Source organism: Pygoscelis adeliae, unplaced genomic scaffold (genome assembly GCF_000699105.1).
Source record: "Pygoscelis adeliae isolate BGI_AS28 unplaced genomic scaffold, ASM69910v1 Scaffold157, whole genome shotgun sequence".
Taxonomy (NCBI): Eukaryota; Metazoa; Chordata; class Aves; order Sphenisciformes; family Spheniscidae; genus Pygoscelis; species Pygoscelis adeliae.
The window spans coordinates 190387-209110 of record NW_008825107.1 but is presented as its reverse complement, the minus strand read 5'-3'; the positions used below and the strand labels follow the sequence as shown (position 1 = coordinate 209110).

Below are 18724 nucleotides of genomic sequence, written 5' to 3'. Positions count from 1 at the left end.
AACTGTGAAGTAATAAAGGGACAGAGTTACTAGCAGTCAGAGCCGCTACCGGAAATAGCAGAAAATAGACCTGTGCATTTGCACAAACGCAAATGTGAAATAAAGTATTAAAAAAAGTATTGTTTGGACAATGAAGCAGTAGGATCAGCCCAGTGCTCTTTGTTCATTTACACCCTGTACTTCCATTTTACATTATTAAGTAATCTGAGGATAAGGTATGAGATAGAAGTAACACACACAAATAAAATGTAGCATTCTTAACATTCCGTTATAAACAAACCAAGTGTATGGCACGATGTTTGCTCTATAGATTATATAAAATGTTTATTAGGAAGTAAAGTGCTCAGTTTTACAGATCAATACATTCTTGATCATTGTAGAAGACTTGCATAATTAACAGCTTCCTAATACGACCAAACACTGTACATTACTACGCAAAAACCTTACCTTTGTAATAAGTGACAAATGATATTATAATCTAAAGTTGAAAAATGAAGTAATAAAATGTTTGTAACATTGGTCAAGTGGCTATGCACTTATTGCAAGGCCCATTGTCAACACACACGGGTACCCCATGAAAACTTACTGCACTTCAAGATGAAGTTTGTTATTAAGTAACGACACGTTACAGAAATATACCTTAACAAATACAGCTATGAATGCAAACATTTTCATAATAAACATATACTACAAATAAAAGATAAAAATGTAAATTCAATCACACAGTTCGAAAGATACATTTTTACAGGAAACCTATTTAAAACCATACTGATCGGTTTAGTTTTGCTTTCTTTCCCCCCAGGAAGGCCCTGCCTTACCAACACACGACTGCTAGATCACTTCTGCACACTCCCCAGTCCCTGCTGCCATAAACCTCAAGCATGCCACATGCTTTACAGGCCACAGGCACAAACCTTAAACACAAGGTATTCTTAGTAAAGTTCCAGCTGATTGCTGGACAACTCAAGTTGGGTCATTTGACCAAAGTCATTGATTTTAAGTACATGATTATTTAAATACTACCTTAGAACCCTTGACCCTAGAAACCCAACATCAATTCCATGTTACACACATGTAATTAGTTAGCATGCCTCAAAGTTTAAGCTGTAAATCATGTCACATACCAACATACTACACATTCTGGATATGAATATAAAGACAAGGCTATGTATATTTAAATGGCTTTGTATTGTATTTTCTATTTTCCTTGCACACCAGCTGGCCATGTGTACAGCTAGTGTTTTTTTGGTTTGTTTGTTTGTTTAAAGTCAGAAGTGCCAGTTCAACACAGAAAAGCTTTCCTCAGGAAGGTTTCTAAGGTCCAAAAACTTTCAATCAAGGCAAGACAGAGCTTAGTCTGCATGTCTCTCGTTTCACACAAATGCCCTAACCACTGTGCTGTGCGCTGTTTTGGGAAGTTGACGGGGTCTCTTGTGAAAGAGTATGAATTTCTTCCTAGTATAGGACAAAATAACCCACAGAAAGAAAAAATACTCCACAAGAATCACAACCTGTTTTCCCACGTCGTTCTGTTCTCAAGCCAAAGCTACTAAGAAGGTCCAATCTCCACATTGAACTTCCTCCTGCTCCACCTTACATTAAGTTTCTGTGCATATGTTTTTTTGTAAAATTAAAAATAGGGAAAGTCATGAAGTCTATTTAGTTTTAACAAGTTCTCTGGTTAGAGGGAAGGCATTCTGAGTCATTGTACATCCAGGCAATGCAGTGGTAAGAACAGACGCAAGATGTAAGCTTTGCCTAAGCAGTACTACCACAAGAATGAGGTGCTAACCCCTGGCAATAACTGCTTTTTGAAATAAAAAGCACCAACCTAACATATACGTGCTACTTACACTTTGTTAAGTAGGCATTGTTTCCTCTATATACCCTACTAATAGTTAAGATGTGTTTGATTATGTAGCTTTCCATTTTCCTTTACACCGACTCTAAGTCGGTGTAATAATACAAGACAACTGCCATCTTCAGGAAAAAAGCACAACTGAAACCCTCCCTCCTAACCCGGCATTCAACATACGGAAACACGTTGCCAGGCAAAACTACAAACACTATGCCTCGATGCTTTCTATAGGAAGCCAGCGTAATTTCAGTGTTGCATCTCCTTTCAAAAACAAAGCTTCTATGACACGGAAAGCAGAGGAAATTAAATACTAAAAATCAGTGATTATACTACAAACACCTTTCCACAGGAATCACATGTTGCACCTCAGCAGAAAAGCATATGTAGAAATATACTTAATAATTTTACAAGCAGTTCTGTTAAATGTAAATACAAACTACATAGTCGAGACGCGATCAGAATGTGATAGAGCACAAGATTGGATTTTCCCAACTGTCAGCAATGTCTCTGCCCCTTCTCTGTCACACCCAAGGAAGAGTTAGTGTTTTTCAATTTTGTGTGCTTTTAAATAATACATTTTCTGCAAAGTAACCATATTTACCGAAGAACCTGTGGAATGTTTATCCCAGGAACACTTAGATCATGAAAACATAGCATTAGAAAATGGGCACTTTGCAACAAAGCTGAAAATGATTACGTTATTTGGGTGTGAGGAGGCCATTCCCAAATATTACTTTTGAAATGCTAATGAAATGCAAACCCATGTAATGCGTACAGTTTCTATTATGGAATAATGTGATTTACAGTTGTGCAAACTAAGTGCACTTTCTTCTGTTTAAAGAAACATAGTATTTCTCAAAAACAGTAAAAAATGAACAATTTAAGTTAATTAAAATGTTAGTACACCAAGAATAACTCAGAAAAATAGGTAGAAACTCAAAGTAAAAAAAAAGTGCTGTTTTATCTCTTTGAAAAGTATCAGCCGTTATAATGAAGGAGACAATAAACTGATGCCATCTTCTTTTAAAAATTGCTTTTAAAAGCATTTAAAAATCATATTTTCCAATAGAAAGCAGAAAACTCAGCCTTTCATTTGAGTGTTTTAGCCACAGCACATTATTTTGTCTGAAGCTTGCTGCCCTCGTGAAAGTGTTCCCCAAAATACATGTATGGAACCAAAATTCTGTCCAGGTAGATTTTGTCACACCTGGTTTCCATTCTGTCTCCTGCATTTTCGTTTCCAAGGGTGACAGTCTCACTGTTGGTAACTTGAATGTGACACATGGCTTACATAGGTCTGAAAATGCCTTATGAAGAGAATATTTACTTTTGCCCACCAGTGAAAATTGTCCTTAGTGGTCTGATCAGGACGATCACCTCATACTGGGAAACAGTGGAGCAGTGTATTTGCTGGCTTAATACTGACCTGAAATGTTTAGAATCACCTACAAAGTTAATCCTACACATGGATGTTATTCCCCCCATTTCCTCCTCCCCCATCAATACCATCCGACTGGGAGGAAGATGGCCGAGAGTTCCTTGAACGAGGCTGGCCATTCAGTCCAAGTGGCGTTCCCAACCGATGGCTCATTTGGGATGCCGTATCATCTGATTCCCATCGCTCCAACTCCTCTCGCACAAGTCGCTCCATTTGTTCCCTGTGGATTTCATTGTCACGACCCAGTCTTTCATCCTGAACAGATTAAAAGACACAAGCTGGAAGCACAGCTTCCAAACTGCAGTCTAAGCAAAACCCTATACAAACATGGGAAATTCTTATACCACTCAAGTATTTCCATAGGCTAGTGGAGAAACACAGCTAGTGCAGTAAACTGTTTTCTTTCCAGTGACATAACGCCCAGGTTGTCACCTTCACTTATGAAAGCACAATTTGTATTAGTTTCTAATATTTAAATCCCCCTGCAAAAATGTAAAATATACTGAGGACAGCAGACACATAAGGAAGCCCCGTCTCAAGAATGAAGCAGAATTATTGGCTGGAACAACAGTAACAGTCAGGAACACCGTATCTGTGACAGGACAGCTAGAAGTCTTACCTACATAACCCACCAAGACAGTCCATCTCGCCCACCGCTTAACAGCCCTGTTCTGGCTGTTCTTGCCCCATCAGGAAGCTGACAGGTTTTAGCGTCCACAGAAATAACACAGTTGTCCCACTGGCTACTTCCAAAGTGCCCTCAAGAAAGAGAAGGTGGGAGGGGAGGCAACAGAAGCTAGATAACCCTGGTGACAGAAGTGACCTGCTTCCACCTGCCACACACAATCCCAGAAGCAACATGGGAGAAGAAGAGCAGGCTGCATGGGCCTGCTGGGCTGGATCCCCCAGACTCTAACAGACTAGACCGTAAAAAGCTTTGTATTAATCCCAACAGACACCAAAGGATGAACGAGCTGCTTCAGCAACTACCGAACACCACTGCTGTCCAGTTCAGGGGTTTAAATGGTGCTGTGTTGCCTCAGTGTGACACAGGCCTGCTATTAGATGGGTTGTCATATCTGAAACTTGCATCATGTCCTTAACATTCCATGTTTTAAATTTCATGTTTTCCTAACACAAAACTGAAATAACTTGGCCACTGCCAAAGCACCCACCTCGTCTTTACCACCACTCCGCTCAACCCTCCCAAGCCAAGCAGTAGGAAGAAGTGCTAACAGTAAGCAAGCCGTGCAGGTTGTGACCAGACAGGAGAGAGTGGGTTTCTTACCTCTGTCACTCCATCTAACAGTCTTCCCAACACATCTCTCCTTTTTAGTTTGGCTCTCTCCATTGCTTCAAGCTTCACAATAACTGCATCGATCTTGGAGACAATACTGCCGATAGAATGCTCCATGCGATCTACCCGCCTCATGAGTCTGAGGGCAACAAGTGTGATCTTCAGTGACTCTGACATTTCCAAGTCAGTATCGTTCTAGCACGTCAACACACAGAGCAGATAAGGATGAGACAGCATTTTAATTCAAGCACGCCCGACTTTCCACAAATGAGTCCTACTGTCCAGGAAGGGACAAGGTACACAAGAGCAAGAAGGTAACACAGGAGTAAAGCAAATGGGGAAAAAAAGTACATATTCCACTCTGTTTTCCCTTCTTTTAAGGCATCCTCATCAAAATTTATTGTTTCTAGTTACTCAAATTCTTCATTCAGCTAGTGTTGCTATAATTAATTAATATGGAGATCTATCATTTTAGGCAAAATACACACTCAAAAGTAACTTTATCTTATTAAAAACAACAGCTGAAGTTCTCACTGAACCTAAAACAACCTCAAGGTTTTACTACTAAAAAACCCAGACAAGTCTTCTGGCATTTTTGTAGCACGACCATTTCCTCTGTAAGTTCAATGACCAGGTTTTAAGGACAGGGTTTTTTTTTTTGTTTGTTTGTTTTGATTTGGTTTTGGTTTTCTAACTGATTCCCATGAGCCTCTCTAAAGTACTTCCTGTTTAGATATTACTTGAAAACTACTAAAAGGAGTGACTTAGGCACCTCAAAAACATAACATTTACTTTTATGAATAATTTGATTAATATTCAGAGTTATAGGAGACTACTATATAACTGAAAGAAGAAAACCCACAAGGAAAAAAAAAAAAAATCACAAACCAAAAAACCCCCACACACCACGCAGATTCATCCCCTTCAGAAGGATAAACTTACACTTGGAACTCTTCATAGGAAACCCCACTAGAGCTGCTGCCCCTCCTCCTGGAGCTGTGTCCGCTGTCTTCATCCTCATCCTCCTCGGAGTCGTCCAAGCTCCGGGGGAAGCTGCGGCTGCTCAGAGGACGTGGCAGAGAGCTCCTATCCAGGTCCAGATCCTCCTTTGTGAAAACAGAAGCCACAGACAGGAAAGATGTAAAGACTTCCACCTGTACATGGGGGATGGGGGTGTCAAGGTCAAAGACCTCCTGCCCTCCATCAGCTCCCCCTTGCCTTTTTATAGTTACGCTCAGACAGCCATGGATGAGAGCAAATGTGAAGGGAAATAAGAGGATTCTTCCGAGGCAGCAAAATAGCACGGGGAGAAGACTGGCAGACAGCGCTGGTGGCATACCACTCGTAACGCTGAGCTCACCCTCTCTTTTTCCAGGTCATCTCTCATCTGCTGATGTTCATGCTCTGTCAATTCCTGGTCCCCATCCTGGTCATATTTTGTAAATATTGCTTCAATCTCTGCATCTGTGTGCCCCTTCCTGAAAAGGCAGCAAAAACAGTTCCCTTACTTTCCATTTTTCAGATGCTGAACAAACTTCAAGTATCAGAAAAACACTTCACTCCAAACATACTTTCATCCCCAAGCCAAAGACACGACTGATCCCAGTGCTGCCTATAAGTTCACAACACTGATAACAAAAAGCTCAGCCCTCACGTTTCATTAGTTAATAGCACAAATCTCCCCTAGACTGCACCCTGCTCCTTCACAACCATCTCTTTTATACCTCCTTGATTTGTTCCCTTTCCTTGGACTCCTGCCTGTTCACAAACTCCTGCAGTGGCTCTGATAGAAACATTACCGTTTCCTCCTCCTAAGGCCTCAGATCTCTGCTTCCTCAGACCCTTTCTCTCCCACAACACAGCAACTCAAGGAGGTTGGGCCCCAGAGCACCAAATCCTTCTCCGGTGTGGGATGCCACCCCACTGCAGCAACACCAGCCATAGTGCAGACTCCAGGAACCAGAGCTCAGCAGACCTCCTTAGTTAAGATTTCTCTTCCCTCAAACTGACCATTCTTTTCCCACTCCTCTTCTCTCTTCTTCCGCAGTTCCATGCCACAGTTTGAATTTTCCTTTGTGCAATGCCTGCAGACCCACATGCAAAGATTGTTTACCTGTACACATCTGATTGTTTACATAAACCTCCCACCAGATACAGGAAAAGCACATGCTTTGTTATCCACTAACCAAAAGAAAAGTACTCTCAGCAAGAGCAATTCACATCAAAGACTTAACATCACATGTCTCTGGGGAGACTATTCAAGATAAGAAGTAACAGCTTCCTTACCCTTTTAGATCTTGCCGGAGTTCATCAAAATTTAGTTTTCCCCCACCTTGTCTCAGACTTTCTGAAATGTCATCAACAGTAGTTTTCTTCAATTTAAGTTTGATCATGGCTTTGTTGTAGCCCTAAAAGAAAAAGTGAAATTTCACGTTTTACTTCTCGTGAAATGTTAACACTTGATTTCTAATAACTTTTTTGATTACAAAAATCAGCTACTGTACACTATCATTCAGTGTGTTCCAAAAGCCTTGCAAAAATCTGTCTTTTCCTCCAGTTTATCCATCTTTTATTTCAGCGTTTAAATGGGCAACATACAAATACCTTTGCAGTTAGAGGTAAGGCTTCCATCATTCAATTTGCACTGCAGGTCAGTAGGAAAGGAGTATTTTGTCCCAGTTAGACACCTTTGACAGTTACTGACAGTTAAGTGACAGTTTCAAATAATGCTGACAAAACAGGTACAACTTTCTGCAGTCATTTTGCTTATCTCTCATTCTTCAGTTGTAGGAATGACTTTTAAGAAGTTCTTATCCCAACAAAGTAGCACTTTTCATTTTTCTCTGCTCTGTTTTAATAACCAGTTTCCAAGTTTCAAACTCTTGAGTTACTGGTCATGCTGAGTACGTGTTTAGACATTTCTGACCATGATACAGCACTGTATCCATGCCAGAGCACATGCACATGCACGTTCTTTTCCTAAACTGGGATTCAGGTCAAGGTCTTAACTTTGTATTCAACAACCTTACTGGCAGCTGCCCCTGGGAGCTCCCAACACATTATCCAAGACTTGCCTCATCTTATTGCCTGAAACGAGGTAATTCTGAATTCTGTGACCAAACCAAACAGCAGTTTAGCTTCAACAGTTCAATATTTCTCTATGTACCTAGACAGACAAATCCTGTGTCATATTCAGTAGGCTGATCATTCAACGCAAAGTCTCAGCTGACTAAAATACGTTGTGATGGAAAGTTTTAATTCATTTAATTTACACTCAGCTCAGATTAATTTATTTTAACTAAGAGATGTGTATTTTCATCAGCTGCTGCCAGCTTTACTTTGTACGGTTTATTAGTATTTTATGAAGTAAGTTCAGATGTGAGGAATGAGGAAATGTTACTTTTACCTTTCTGATAAGGTCAGACAGTTCCATTTCTGCCTTCTGTTGTGCCATATCTGATTTGACTTCAGAGTATGTATCATTGATAATGGCCAAAAACATGTTCTGTTCATGAGAAAAATAAAAAAGCCCATTTAAAAATTTCAGCAAGTCTAAGCCGTACTACTCCTATGACCTTCATGTGCAGACCTATACATGAATTTTTTAAAGAGGGCCAGGAGAAAATGGCGGGCTGTTTAAAAAGTACTAACATCAAGAGCTTGAGATATTGAAATATGACACACTGCAGTATAACAACTTTTAATCAAGACCTACTGATTGTTAACATAACTGGAGAATTACTTTCCAGAGAGGGTTCATGCCTACACACAGCAGCGGCAGTAAACCATTCCTGTTTAACGTTATATGTGTAAGTTTGGCCTTCTACCTGCAAGGCCAAACTTACACAGGTAACAACTGTGAATTAATCTAGGCAACGCAGCAGCAACAAAAATACCTAAGGAATCAAGTTCATCCCGTAATAACCAATGCAAACATAAGGTTCTTATCTAGTTGCAGCTCTGCTTGCTTTTCAGATTAAAGATAAAAACAAAAAAGCTTAAAATCAGACACTTGGCATGTATGCCACCAACTCTGAAAAGAGTTTGGTTGCTTCTTCAGGCAAAAGGAAAAAAAATTGGTCTCACTAACCCTGTACTTGAGCCATGCTGTCATTATGCTGAACATGGAGTAAAAAAGACTGAACTGAAAGCTGGACATTCAAGTCCAAAAAGAATTACTCCATTTACTGGCACGTTCAATGTGCCACTCATGCAGAAAGGTAGCGTTAACCTCTATTTCCTCATGGACTTAAAAAAATGCTTTAGGAGAACAATCTTCCAATGCTGTATCTGTATGCATTCTTGCCCAACACCAGAGAAGTAAGAGGTAACTTGACTACTGTCTATTTTGCTTTCAGCTGCTTCAACATTAAGAGTTGGTGCTTTCTGCCCATCTTCCCTAACTTAGTTTCCAGGTCTCAAGGAGTTTACAGCAACATTTCACTCCAGCCAAAGGACAGGATGTGCAGATATTAACAAGCATACAAATTATAGCGAGTATTTTGGATAAGCTGCTGTACTTTCCCACTCCAGTGCTTTTCTGCTACCCCTTAGGAAAATATTTCTTTCCCTTGCTGGACACTAGCCTCTGCTCCTCTGCATTTTGTGAGATGCTTCAAACCAAATATGAAACCCGCTTCATGTGCTTCTTCGGCCAGAGTGACCCATACGTTATCTTCCAGTTGACTACTGGTCCATCTCAGTGAACACTTCAGATTCTCCACTTCCTTACTAGTGTATAGCCAAGATGAAATCTTCTCCCACAAATAATATCTGAATGCCATTTCTCCTCATCTCAAAGAATAAAAAGACTCATTAAGTACAAGGGTCATTAAATAACTCTAAAAGTTATGATGATACAGGACTGCTGTACCATTTTAAGGTCAGTAAAATCCTGTTTTAATGCTTGCCACCTTATCAAATCACCAAAAGACACATAGTTTGAGGAATAATCGGAGGATTTCTTGCTCACATAACAGCTTCCGTCTGGTGATATAATCAGAAACAAAATTACTAAATATTAATGTTAGTACCAAACTAACTGAAAACCACATCCAGCTAGAAGATACTGGGGCTCTTCACTTATATCAACATAAAAAAAAGCATTTACTTGGTCTCCTAGGTTTCTAAGAGAGAGGTATCCTTCCTCCTAATACTAATACTAGTATTAACAGAGAGTATACAAAAGATGAGTACTCACTCAAACTATACTCACTGTTTGAATTTATTTGTCAGACAATCATGTCTACATACTGCCTCTCAGATAAGTTGAGCTTCTTATAATACTGTTTGTCAAAAAGTGTACAGGTAATCTGCACTGGGAAGGTGAGAAAGACAGGGCCCAACTCTGCCTTGGAGAAGGAAAAGAGGATAGAAAAGGGCCTTTGCAGGCAAACCTGCATATCTGAAAGCCGCTGCACTGCTGATGAATTAGGCTCTTCTAGCAGACAAGCTGTGTGTTGCATGCATGAACTAGGCTGTTGTAAACATAGCCAGCCACGCGTTAGAGTGCTTTATAAACTAAGAGCCTGTATGGAACATTACAGCTACTTTTCATCAAAAGATACGGGCTTGCTGTGTATGCCAGCCAGGCACTATTCAGATTTTAGAAATAAAAATACATTTATAATAATAAAAAGATATAAATAAAAAACACCCACAGTGTGGAGCACTAGATGGGAATGACAACAAACATACAATGCAAATCTATTTTAAATGAAGAAAAAAAATTGAAGAGTGTAGTGACCGGCCATGTAACAGTCAGGCCCCTACATGGACTGCACACTCACCATTATCAAAAAAATCCCTAAGTAGCAGTAAGACTCAAAGAACAAGAGATGCAAAAATGGCCACCTACCCACCCCGCATAAACGAAGGTGTACATACCAAAAGAATGAAGAACATAAAGAACACAAATGTAGTGAAATAAATTGGTCCCAAAATTCGATTAGCTTCTTCAACCTCTGTGAAGTTGAAGTCTCCCAAAATGATGCGGAACTGAGTAAATCTTAAAAAACAAAACATAGCCAGGAGTTGAAAAAAAACACACTTTTGGAGCTGTGCAAGAATTCTCAATCTATTTTACCCTAACAGTCTGACTGATGGGCAGCAGAGAGGTCTGCACTACTGTAATACTTTATCAGGCACTGCAATAGTCAATTCCTCAAGCCCATATCTAGGCAAAACCAAACTCGCAGTCAGATGCCACACACACAGAACAAAACTAGGACGGTTACTTCTGGCTTTCGGTCACAACTGATAATGGGGGCAACAGGAAGCAGAGCAAATCAATGGTTACCAATGTGAAGCTTTAAGACCCACTCCTGTCCCTCTGCTATCCCTTCTGCGTCTTGCATACACACAACCCCAACTCTCTCCCTCTAAAAAGCTGCCTCTACAGTGCCAAGGCTGGAAGAGGCTTGGCACTGCACAGCACCATCAGCATATTTCAAGTTCCTCTGCTTCTCTACAAGAAACTTTTTGCAACACTGCCCCAATGTAAGGGGGCAGGGGGAAATTGATAACTGAACAACCTGGTAATTACCTCAGTTAGAATCAGGTTATGTTGTACCAAATCAATAAAGGAAAAACTGATTAACAACCCTATATTAAATCCTCTCTCTCTCCTGGATTCCAGCAGACACTTACAAGTTTACTAGTTGGCTGTCTAAGATGGACTCCATTTGTGAGTCAACCAACTACACATACTATCAGGAAAACAGCGTTATTATGCATACAACATCTCAGTAAGCATTACAAACGTAAGTAAGCATATAATCATTCAACTGCTGAAGACAGACAGGAATGTGACCAACTTATAAAAACCATTTCATTTCCACCAACGAAAACCTGCCATTTTTAGCTCACTGATCTAACTACAGTATGTTTTTAATCTCAGAGCAAAGACAGTTTTTGAACTAAAAATGTTATCAAAAAATGCATTTGCTGCTGAGCTACATCAACAGTGATATGTCTGCAGCTTATCTGTTTAGCTGGATGTCATAGGATTTGTTTGGTCTCTGATGAGGCAACCAAATCCATTTACCAATGTACTGAGAAATTCTTTGCATTTTTTATTCTTGTACTTACATGCAGTCCTGGAAAGTGCTGAAGTCATCGATTTGAGTGCCAAAGACAAGATAGGCCAACTGAGCATATGCTAAGAAAATAATAAAAAACATAATAGCAAAGCCAATGACATCTTTGACGCAGCGAGACATGGTAGTGGATAACTGACTCATTGTTCTGTTGAAGTTAACAAATTTGAAAAGCTGTTAAAAGAAAAAAAAAACAAAACAACTGTAAAGACAAGGAAGACAATTTCTTAACACAATCGCTCTCCAGACTTTTACGTATGAGATGTCTTAATGAATTTGATTGGAGACAAAGTCAGTTAATTTACATTTAGAAATACATGACTTCCTAAAAACACTGGGGCTTAAAATGTGAAGAAAATTCTGTGAGAATGCCAACTTCTTGTTTGGGCGTGGGGTTTTGTTTGTTTGGTTTTTTTCACTCCTCTATTTGGCACCCTGGCTTCAGAGCAGTGTTACCGAAATGCTTCCAAAAGCCTATTTATTTATCTTCAATGAAGATGTTAGCTATGAAGTAGTAAAATATGAGAAAAGAAGATCTCACAGCTGACTTTGCTCTGAGCAGGTGGTTGGACTAGAGATTTCCCGAGGTCCCCTCCAACCTGCATTATTCTGTTACTCTGCAGTTTACCATTATTTCTTATAACAAGCTACTTTATTTCTTAAACCATGATCCAAAAATTAGATGCAACTGTGTCTTATAAAACAGTAAGAGATTAGCTAACTTGCTTGATAAACCTAAGTATCAGTTTGGAGTATCAGTGGAAATTCACTTATCATTGGTCTTACATTTTCCCCCATTAGACAGTTTATTAACTAAATGTTCCTGTGCAATTTTACTCATACAGAGGACAGGAAAATGAGCATGGACATGAAAAGAAGTATCACGAGAAAGGAGACAGTAAAAGTGAGAAATTAAGTTTAACTAAAGTAATATAACTAGTTTTCAAATAAATTGGACTAGCTTTACCAACCCTTCTAACGATTCAGAAGTTTTGAATAGATAAAATGGGCACAGTTAAACCAGGCTAGGAAAAAGCAATACCCAGTGAGAATTACTGACTTACCAATCCAGGAATAATAAAAACATTTCTTTACGTGTCTGCTGTGACAAAGCACTAGCACTGACTACATCTTCTAGACTTAAACAAGGGCTGACTAAACCTGTGGCAATTTACAATCTTGCTTTTAATCTGCAAGAAGTTACCCCTATGCTCTGACTTTCTCACATGACCAATTTTAGAAGAAACACAACTAAAACTCAAATAATATATCACGCGAAACTCAGAATACTGCTTACATTCTAATTTTAGAATAAGGATGTGTGTCTTGGAGTTACCTTAATCCAGACAAAAAACACAGTGACTGCAGCAATGTTGTTGAATTGCATTTGCCAATATGCCAAAGGTTCAAAATTGGGGAACGAGTTCTGATCTTCCAGCAGCTTCTTCAGGAGCATATCAACAGTTGATGTCCTATAGATGCTAATTCCTATAGCTACCACAGAGAGCTGAGTACAAAAGAAACATACGAAAGGGTTTTAAACCAACTTGTTTTAGTCACATACGTCAGATAAAGTTAAGATATGAGGAACTTCATGTTATTTGTAGCGCTACCATAATGTGAGTTTTAAGTAAAAGCAAATACATTGTTTTCAAGGTGTCCTAACTACAGGACCACTAAAGCTAAAGTTTTAAACAGGAAAGTAACAGTGAAGAATTGCACAGAGCCTAGAAAAAAAATCACTGATCCAAGCTCCTTGCAGTCCTTCAGGGTCAACCCCACTGATCACATTACTGCTTAGGGCCAGGCAGTTGCAGGCGCTGGAGGAGGCCAGGTTTCACGACCTTTCACTCAGGAGTAATTTAACAGCCCAGTGGCTGCTGTTTGAGATATGTCCAAAAACTCTAGTTTGGATCCTATCAGGAAATGCTTTTCACAACAAAACCATTATAGCCTTAGACTACAAACAGCCTGGGAGTAAGAAGATTTAGAAATCTTTTCCTTGCCACAGCTGAAGAACAAGATGATGGTGAAGCCTAGCAGGCTCAGAAAAATGAAGCTGTCACAGAGAAGGAAATACAAGGAAAGAAAGATGACAACTCAAAAAGACAAAGGTGAAAAAGAGTAAAGAGCAGAGAGACAGCAGTAGCCAAAAAGGTACTACAGTTTCTCTGGAGTATAGACTGACCAGTACTGCTCAGCAACAGTAGAGAAGCTGTAGTTTTACCATACAGGTAAGGTTCTTGCTTTGACCTCTGCAAATGTGCTGTTTATTAGTGCAAGTGAACACTTCACCCTGTATACAGAGTCATAAAGTACATAATCCTAAATTTAAAAAATGTCCCTCAGACAAGGTATAAACATAGAATTTGACCCTTTGTGTGAACTGAATTTTACACTCACACTGGAATACGCTTCACTGACTGTAACAGCAAAGCATCTTATTCCCCCCCCACCCCCGCTGTTAAGTATAACAAACAGCACACAGTTCATGTAAACATCCTCCTAAATGGTTCCTCATTTACAAAGCACTGTGATGCAAGTATTGATTTCTCTAGATTACAGATACTAACTTCAAGACTTAAACCTTTGACTCGTCCAAGCCTGAAGATACAAAATGAGCGTGGGACTGGAACTGTTTCATCACCACTGGCTTTGTATACTTTTGGTAAGCACAGCTTGATAGAAGTCCAGAGAGAATTATACTATGTAACTTTAAATTCAAAGCTCTGATTTTCTGCTACACCAAGATTACTGATGTGCAACACTGTCCACTTAACCAAGAAAGCAGCCCTGACAGCTGCTAGCACTCTACAATTTTGAGACACTTCTTCAAACTTGGTATTAGCTGGTGAGTATTTTAATACCACGTTAAATCTCTTTGTGGTTCTTTGCAAACATATTCAAATCCCAGTCCCATTCCTCCAAATGCATATCACTACTTTAAAGCAGATGATTTTCTTACTTGAAAGCCACTGCAATAGTCTGTATTAGATACGTAGAAGAGAAATGAGGGCGAGTTTGTTACCTCCCATAATGGCTGTGCCTTTATAGAGAAAAACTGTGAAAAAGCATACTGGACAAATACTCTAAACTTTTCACCAGGATGCGAAGGTTGAAACCCCCAAAGACAGAACAAGCAAGTTTGCAAAACACACCGTTACAACACAGACGAAAATTGTCTTTTAGCCCAATAGTCTGTAAGTATCATTCTTAATGATGGCCCTATCCCTTAAACCCACAATAGGAATACTGAGTCATTAACATCTCACATAAAGTGATTTCAGAAAGCAATTTTAGCCTTATTATAAAGATTACTTACCACAATGATAAGGATATCAAGGCAATTCCAGAGACTTCTGAAGTAGTGCAGTCTATGAATGTGAATTTCTAAGATCTCTTCCACCATATAATAAAAAACAAAAAGACAAAATGCCATTTCACAGGCTGCCAGGAAAAAATCAAAAGTGGAGATGTAGTGAATCAGCCTCACTGGCTGAAACTGCCAAGACGTAACAAGGCCTCCAGTCGCTGGAAACTCCACTAACAACCTGCATTTAAAAAAAGGCAAAGAAAAAAAAAATTCATTTACACAGCGTTAATAAAAAGCACTACTAAAAGATACATGGTTTTATTTACATAGTTATTTAAATAATGGGAAACAGGCAAAAGCCCACGTATGATTCAGAGAAGACACTACACACAACAGAAGATGTAAACCTGACGGCACTCAATTTTGACTAAAACCCAAAGCATTTCAGGAACAGTAAGAAAACAGAGACAAAGAGACCTGTCTTCATCTGCATCTGTTTCATGCTGTCTAAACTAAAGACTGATGTTGTATATCCACTATTTACTTTAATAAGCCAGCTCACTACAGAAGTCACCTGCAAACCGCACCCAAGCTGTTGCGGCATCAGGAAAGTCAGAACTGCCTCCAGATGGCGAGTGCAGTCGCCATGTGGAGTCCCACTTCTTTGACAGGGAGGCATGCCACGTCAGCTGTCTGTCTCCTTTATACACAACATACGCTTACCCATATCCTCAAAACAAAGCAATCACAAGAAAACCCCAAGTCTACAACCTACACTGTGCAGTTTGAACACTGTCATGGTTTTGTTCACACCTGACAACGCAGAATAGGTTGATGTTTGCATTGTATACGGAGAAATCAATGAAAGCTGCTCTGGTCCCTCTGTCCAGCCACAGGTTCTTCTTAAGGCTAGCAATCTGCACAGCTGTCACTTCTCTGGTCCTTGAGAGGTCTTGGTAATAACCAGCCCCACTGTATGTGGCAATCAAGCCCCAGTGGCTGCTCCCATTCAAATCCTTCTCATTGGTGTACGTCCAACTAGTTCAGAAGTAAGTGAAACAGAGCATGTTAGTCTTTCCACTTTCAACTTACAGTTAACAAAACAGATACCAACAAAACCTGACCAAGAAAAAGTATCAGCTACTTAAAGCTGCTTTCATTTAAGAGGTACTTGTAGAAAGTTTTGATGCTTGTACCCTGGAGAAAGAACTTACAAAGTTCCTTTGACTAACACAACAAAATTAAGATAGAAAGATGGGTCACAAGTATATTATTTGTAAAAAGAGAACATGTCAATCCTCTCACACAGAATTTCGATCCTCAGGGAAAGAAAGAAAATGGGCATTTACATAGTTACGTTCCCCCTCCAAAACCTTTTACAGTTCAACTCACACATCGTCTTCCAAGAGAGGCAGTGCTATTCCCGTTTTTAGCTAGGGAAGACAACTCAGTGAAACCCACTGCGGTAATACAATCCAGAATTACAGAACAGGTGCTCATGAGTTGTAGTGCTGCACTCAGACCACAGTGTGTCTCCCATGCATAACTGCTACCAATGGCACAATGACAGCACCTAAACTCAAGTGGATCAAGAGCACAGTCCTCTCCAAGTTTGGTAAGGTTTCTCCACGAGCAGAACTGGCAGCTGCTCTGGATTTACCTGGCTTTACAGACAGAACATACACCAAATGCAGAGTTGCCTCTGCCGAGAGACTTATTGTGTAATTCACCATAACCCAGGTCAGAAAAAAGAAAAAAAAGTGTCTACAGGAATACTACATACGCTGTTCCATTTCGAAGTCCAAAAGGAGCAGTATCTTCATTAGCTACAGAATAGACATCATAGCAGTCTTTGATTTCATCCTTTAAATCTTCAGGTATTGAGCACGAACCATTTCTCACTTTCAGCTGCCGAATGCGAGGCACCCCTAGGAGCAGGTTCTCATAATAAATGAAGCTTTTGTTTTCTGCCATGGTTTTGTTGTTGTACCACATCTCCCAGTAAAGACCATCCAGTAAAGGGCCTTCTGTGAACTGGGGAGGAAGACAATTTTAGTTTGCATGTTGCCAGCACTGTTTTTATAAGTCTTCATTCTGTGGACGTGTTAGAATTGCAGTTGATAATTTTTCTGACATAAGGCCTTACTGTTACCTGTCCTCCAAAGACATTCCGCAACCTTGCCCTACCCTGCCCCACTAGCATTACCTAGGTTCTAAACTTTCACATATTAAAGGCCTACTTTGTTCCATAGCTTTGACATTGTGCACAGAGATCTTCATGCACACCCCCCACTGCATTAGAAAAAAGATCCTGCAGGTTAAATTTACAGGCCATGACAGGACAAGCAAATCACAGCAACGGAGAGATAAAAAATTGTTTTTAGATTACCTTCCAGAAGTCATCCATTGTGGACAAAGTTTTGAAATCAGTTTTCTCCATTTTTGATACAGGTGTTTCCAGGAAGAGCTGCGACATAACCCTTGTGTAATAGTACATACTGGAACTCACTGTCCCATAAGTCACTGCAAAAGATTTGGTAAGGATTAAGAGGTAAAGTGTTGGGGGAAAGAGAAGAGAAAAAAAGAAAAAAAAAGAAGGAAAAAAAAAGAATACTTTGCTTGTTTTGTTTTGAATACATCAGGTTGTATTGTATAGATTTTGCACTGCAAGGTTTAAGCTTCAGAACAAAACAAAATCCACACCAAGAAGCATTTGTCTGTCAATGGTGATTAAAATACAAAAAGCAATGAAGAATAGACTGATCAATCAGTTTAAAATACTCAGTTCTCCTTCCCACACCTCATTCTATTATTAATGTTTCTACAAAAGCTAACTTCAAGAAAAACAAAGGCATGATTCAGCAGCCTGAAGAGAGGCAGCTAGTGCCTTTTTAGGTGACTTGTGCTATCCAAGGCATCCATAGAGAGCTGGCACAGATGGCACAAGACCTCAGCAGAACTATGCCCTGCTTGAGCAGATAATGACTGTCAACCAGGATATCGCACGGCACTGCGAATGACATTAGCCACCTATGGTTAGACAATGAAACTCCACCCAAGACGTGCAGTGCTTCTGAGAGAATCTCCCCACAGAAAATAAATGACTGTGTGTTACTTCTTTTCCTCACGCTGGGCCAAGCATTTGGCTGAGGAACACAGACCATAAATTTTAAAATGACGTACAAAGCCAAGATGCCGAGAGAACAGTCTCTGGCACCGATACTGTTACTGCCTGTAAATACTTAAAACCATTTTATGGCTAAAACTCAGCGAAGCCTGAAAGATTAAGTCTACACTGAACAGCCTCCATCAGTTTTGACAATTTTATAAAACTATTTTATCACAAGGAAGAAAATGTGTTTTCTTTAGCAACCAGAGAACAAGAACTATTTTTAATAGACTTCTGTGGTGGCACATGGAATGTATTACATGAACGTGCAATACCTGGATTCTCACTAAATATGTACTCTCAAAAATACAAGAGTACAAGAAACGCCCATAGCATTTAGTCTGCACTGGAAAGCACTCTCCTAGGGCATGCCAAGCCACAGACCAGTCTGTCCCATAGGTATTGCTTACGTGTAGAATTAAAAAGGATAGTACTTAAAAAAATACTAATGAGTTAGCAATATCTGTAGACATTTAGCACACTATACTTTTCCTTTATTCTATTACCAAAAATCTTTTTCTATAGCAAAACAAATTGTGAACAGCCTGCAGT

General features: G+C 39.7%; 1 protein-coding gene across 1 annotated transcript in view; it reads right to left on the bottom strand.

Annotated features, from left to right (window-relative positions):
- Positions 1 to 333: 333 nt before the first annotated feature.
- PKD2 (polycystic kidney disease 2 (autosomal dominant)) overlaps positions 334 to 18724 on the bottom strand; it is a gene marked incomplete at its 5' end in the record, with an annotated part of 26946 nt that continues 8555 nt past the window's right edge. The window contains 13 exons of the mRNA XM_009327502.1: positions 334 to 3551; positions 4585 to 4732; positions 5536 to 5699; positions 5954 to 6071; positions 6880 to 7001; positions 8000 to 8098; positions 10480 to 10600; positions 11683 to 11864; positions 13027 to 13197; positions 15013 to 15241; positions 15817 to 16041; positions 16787 to 17037; positions 17393 to 17526. Of these exons, the coding sequence (XP_009325777.1) occupies positions 3318 to 3551; positions 4585 to 4732; positions 5536 to 5699; positions 5954 to 6071; positions 6880 to 7001; positions 8000 to 8098; positions 10480 to 10600; positions 11683 to 11864; positions 13027 to 13197; positions 15013 to 15241; positions 15817 to 16041; positions 16787 to 17037; positions 17393 to 17526 (2198 nt within the window). The remainder of the gene's footprint in view (positions 3552 to 4584; positions 4733 to 5535; positions 5700 to 5953; positions 6072 to 6879; positions 7002 to 7999; positions 8099 to 10479; positions 10601 to 11682; positions 11865 to 13026; positions 13198 to 15012; positions 15242 to 15816; positions 16042 to 16786; positions 17038 to 17392; positions 17527 to 18724) is intronic.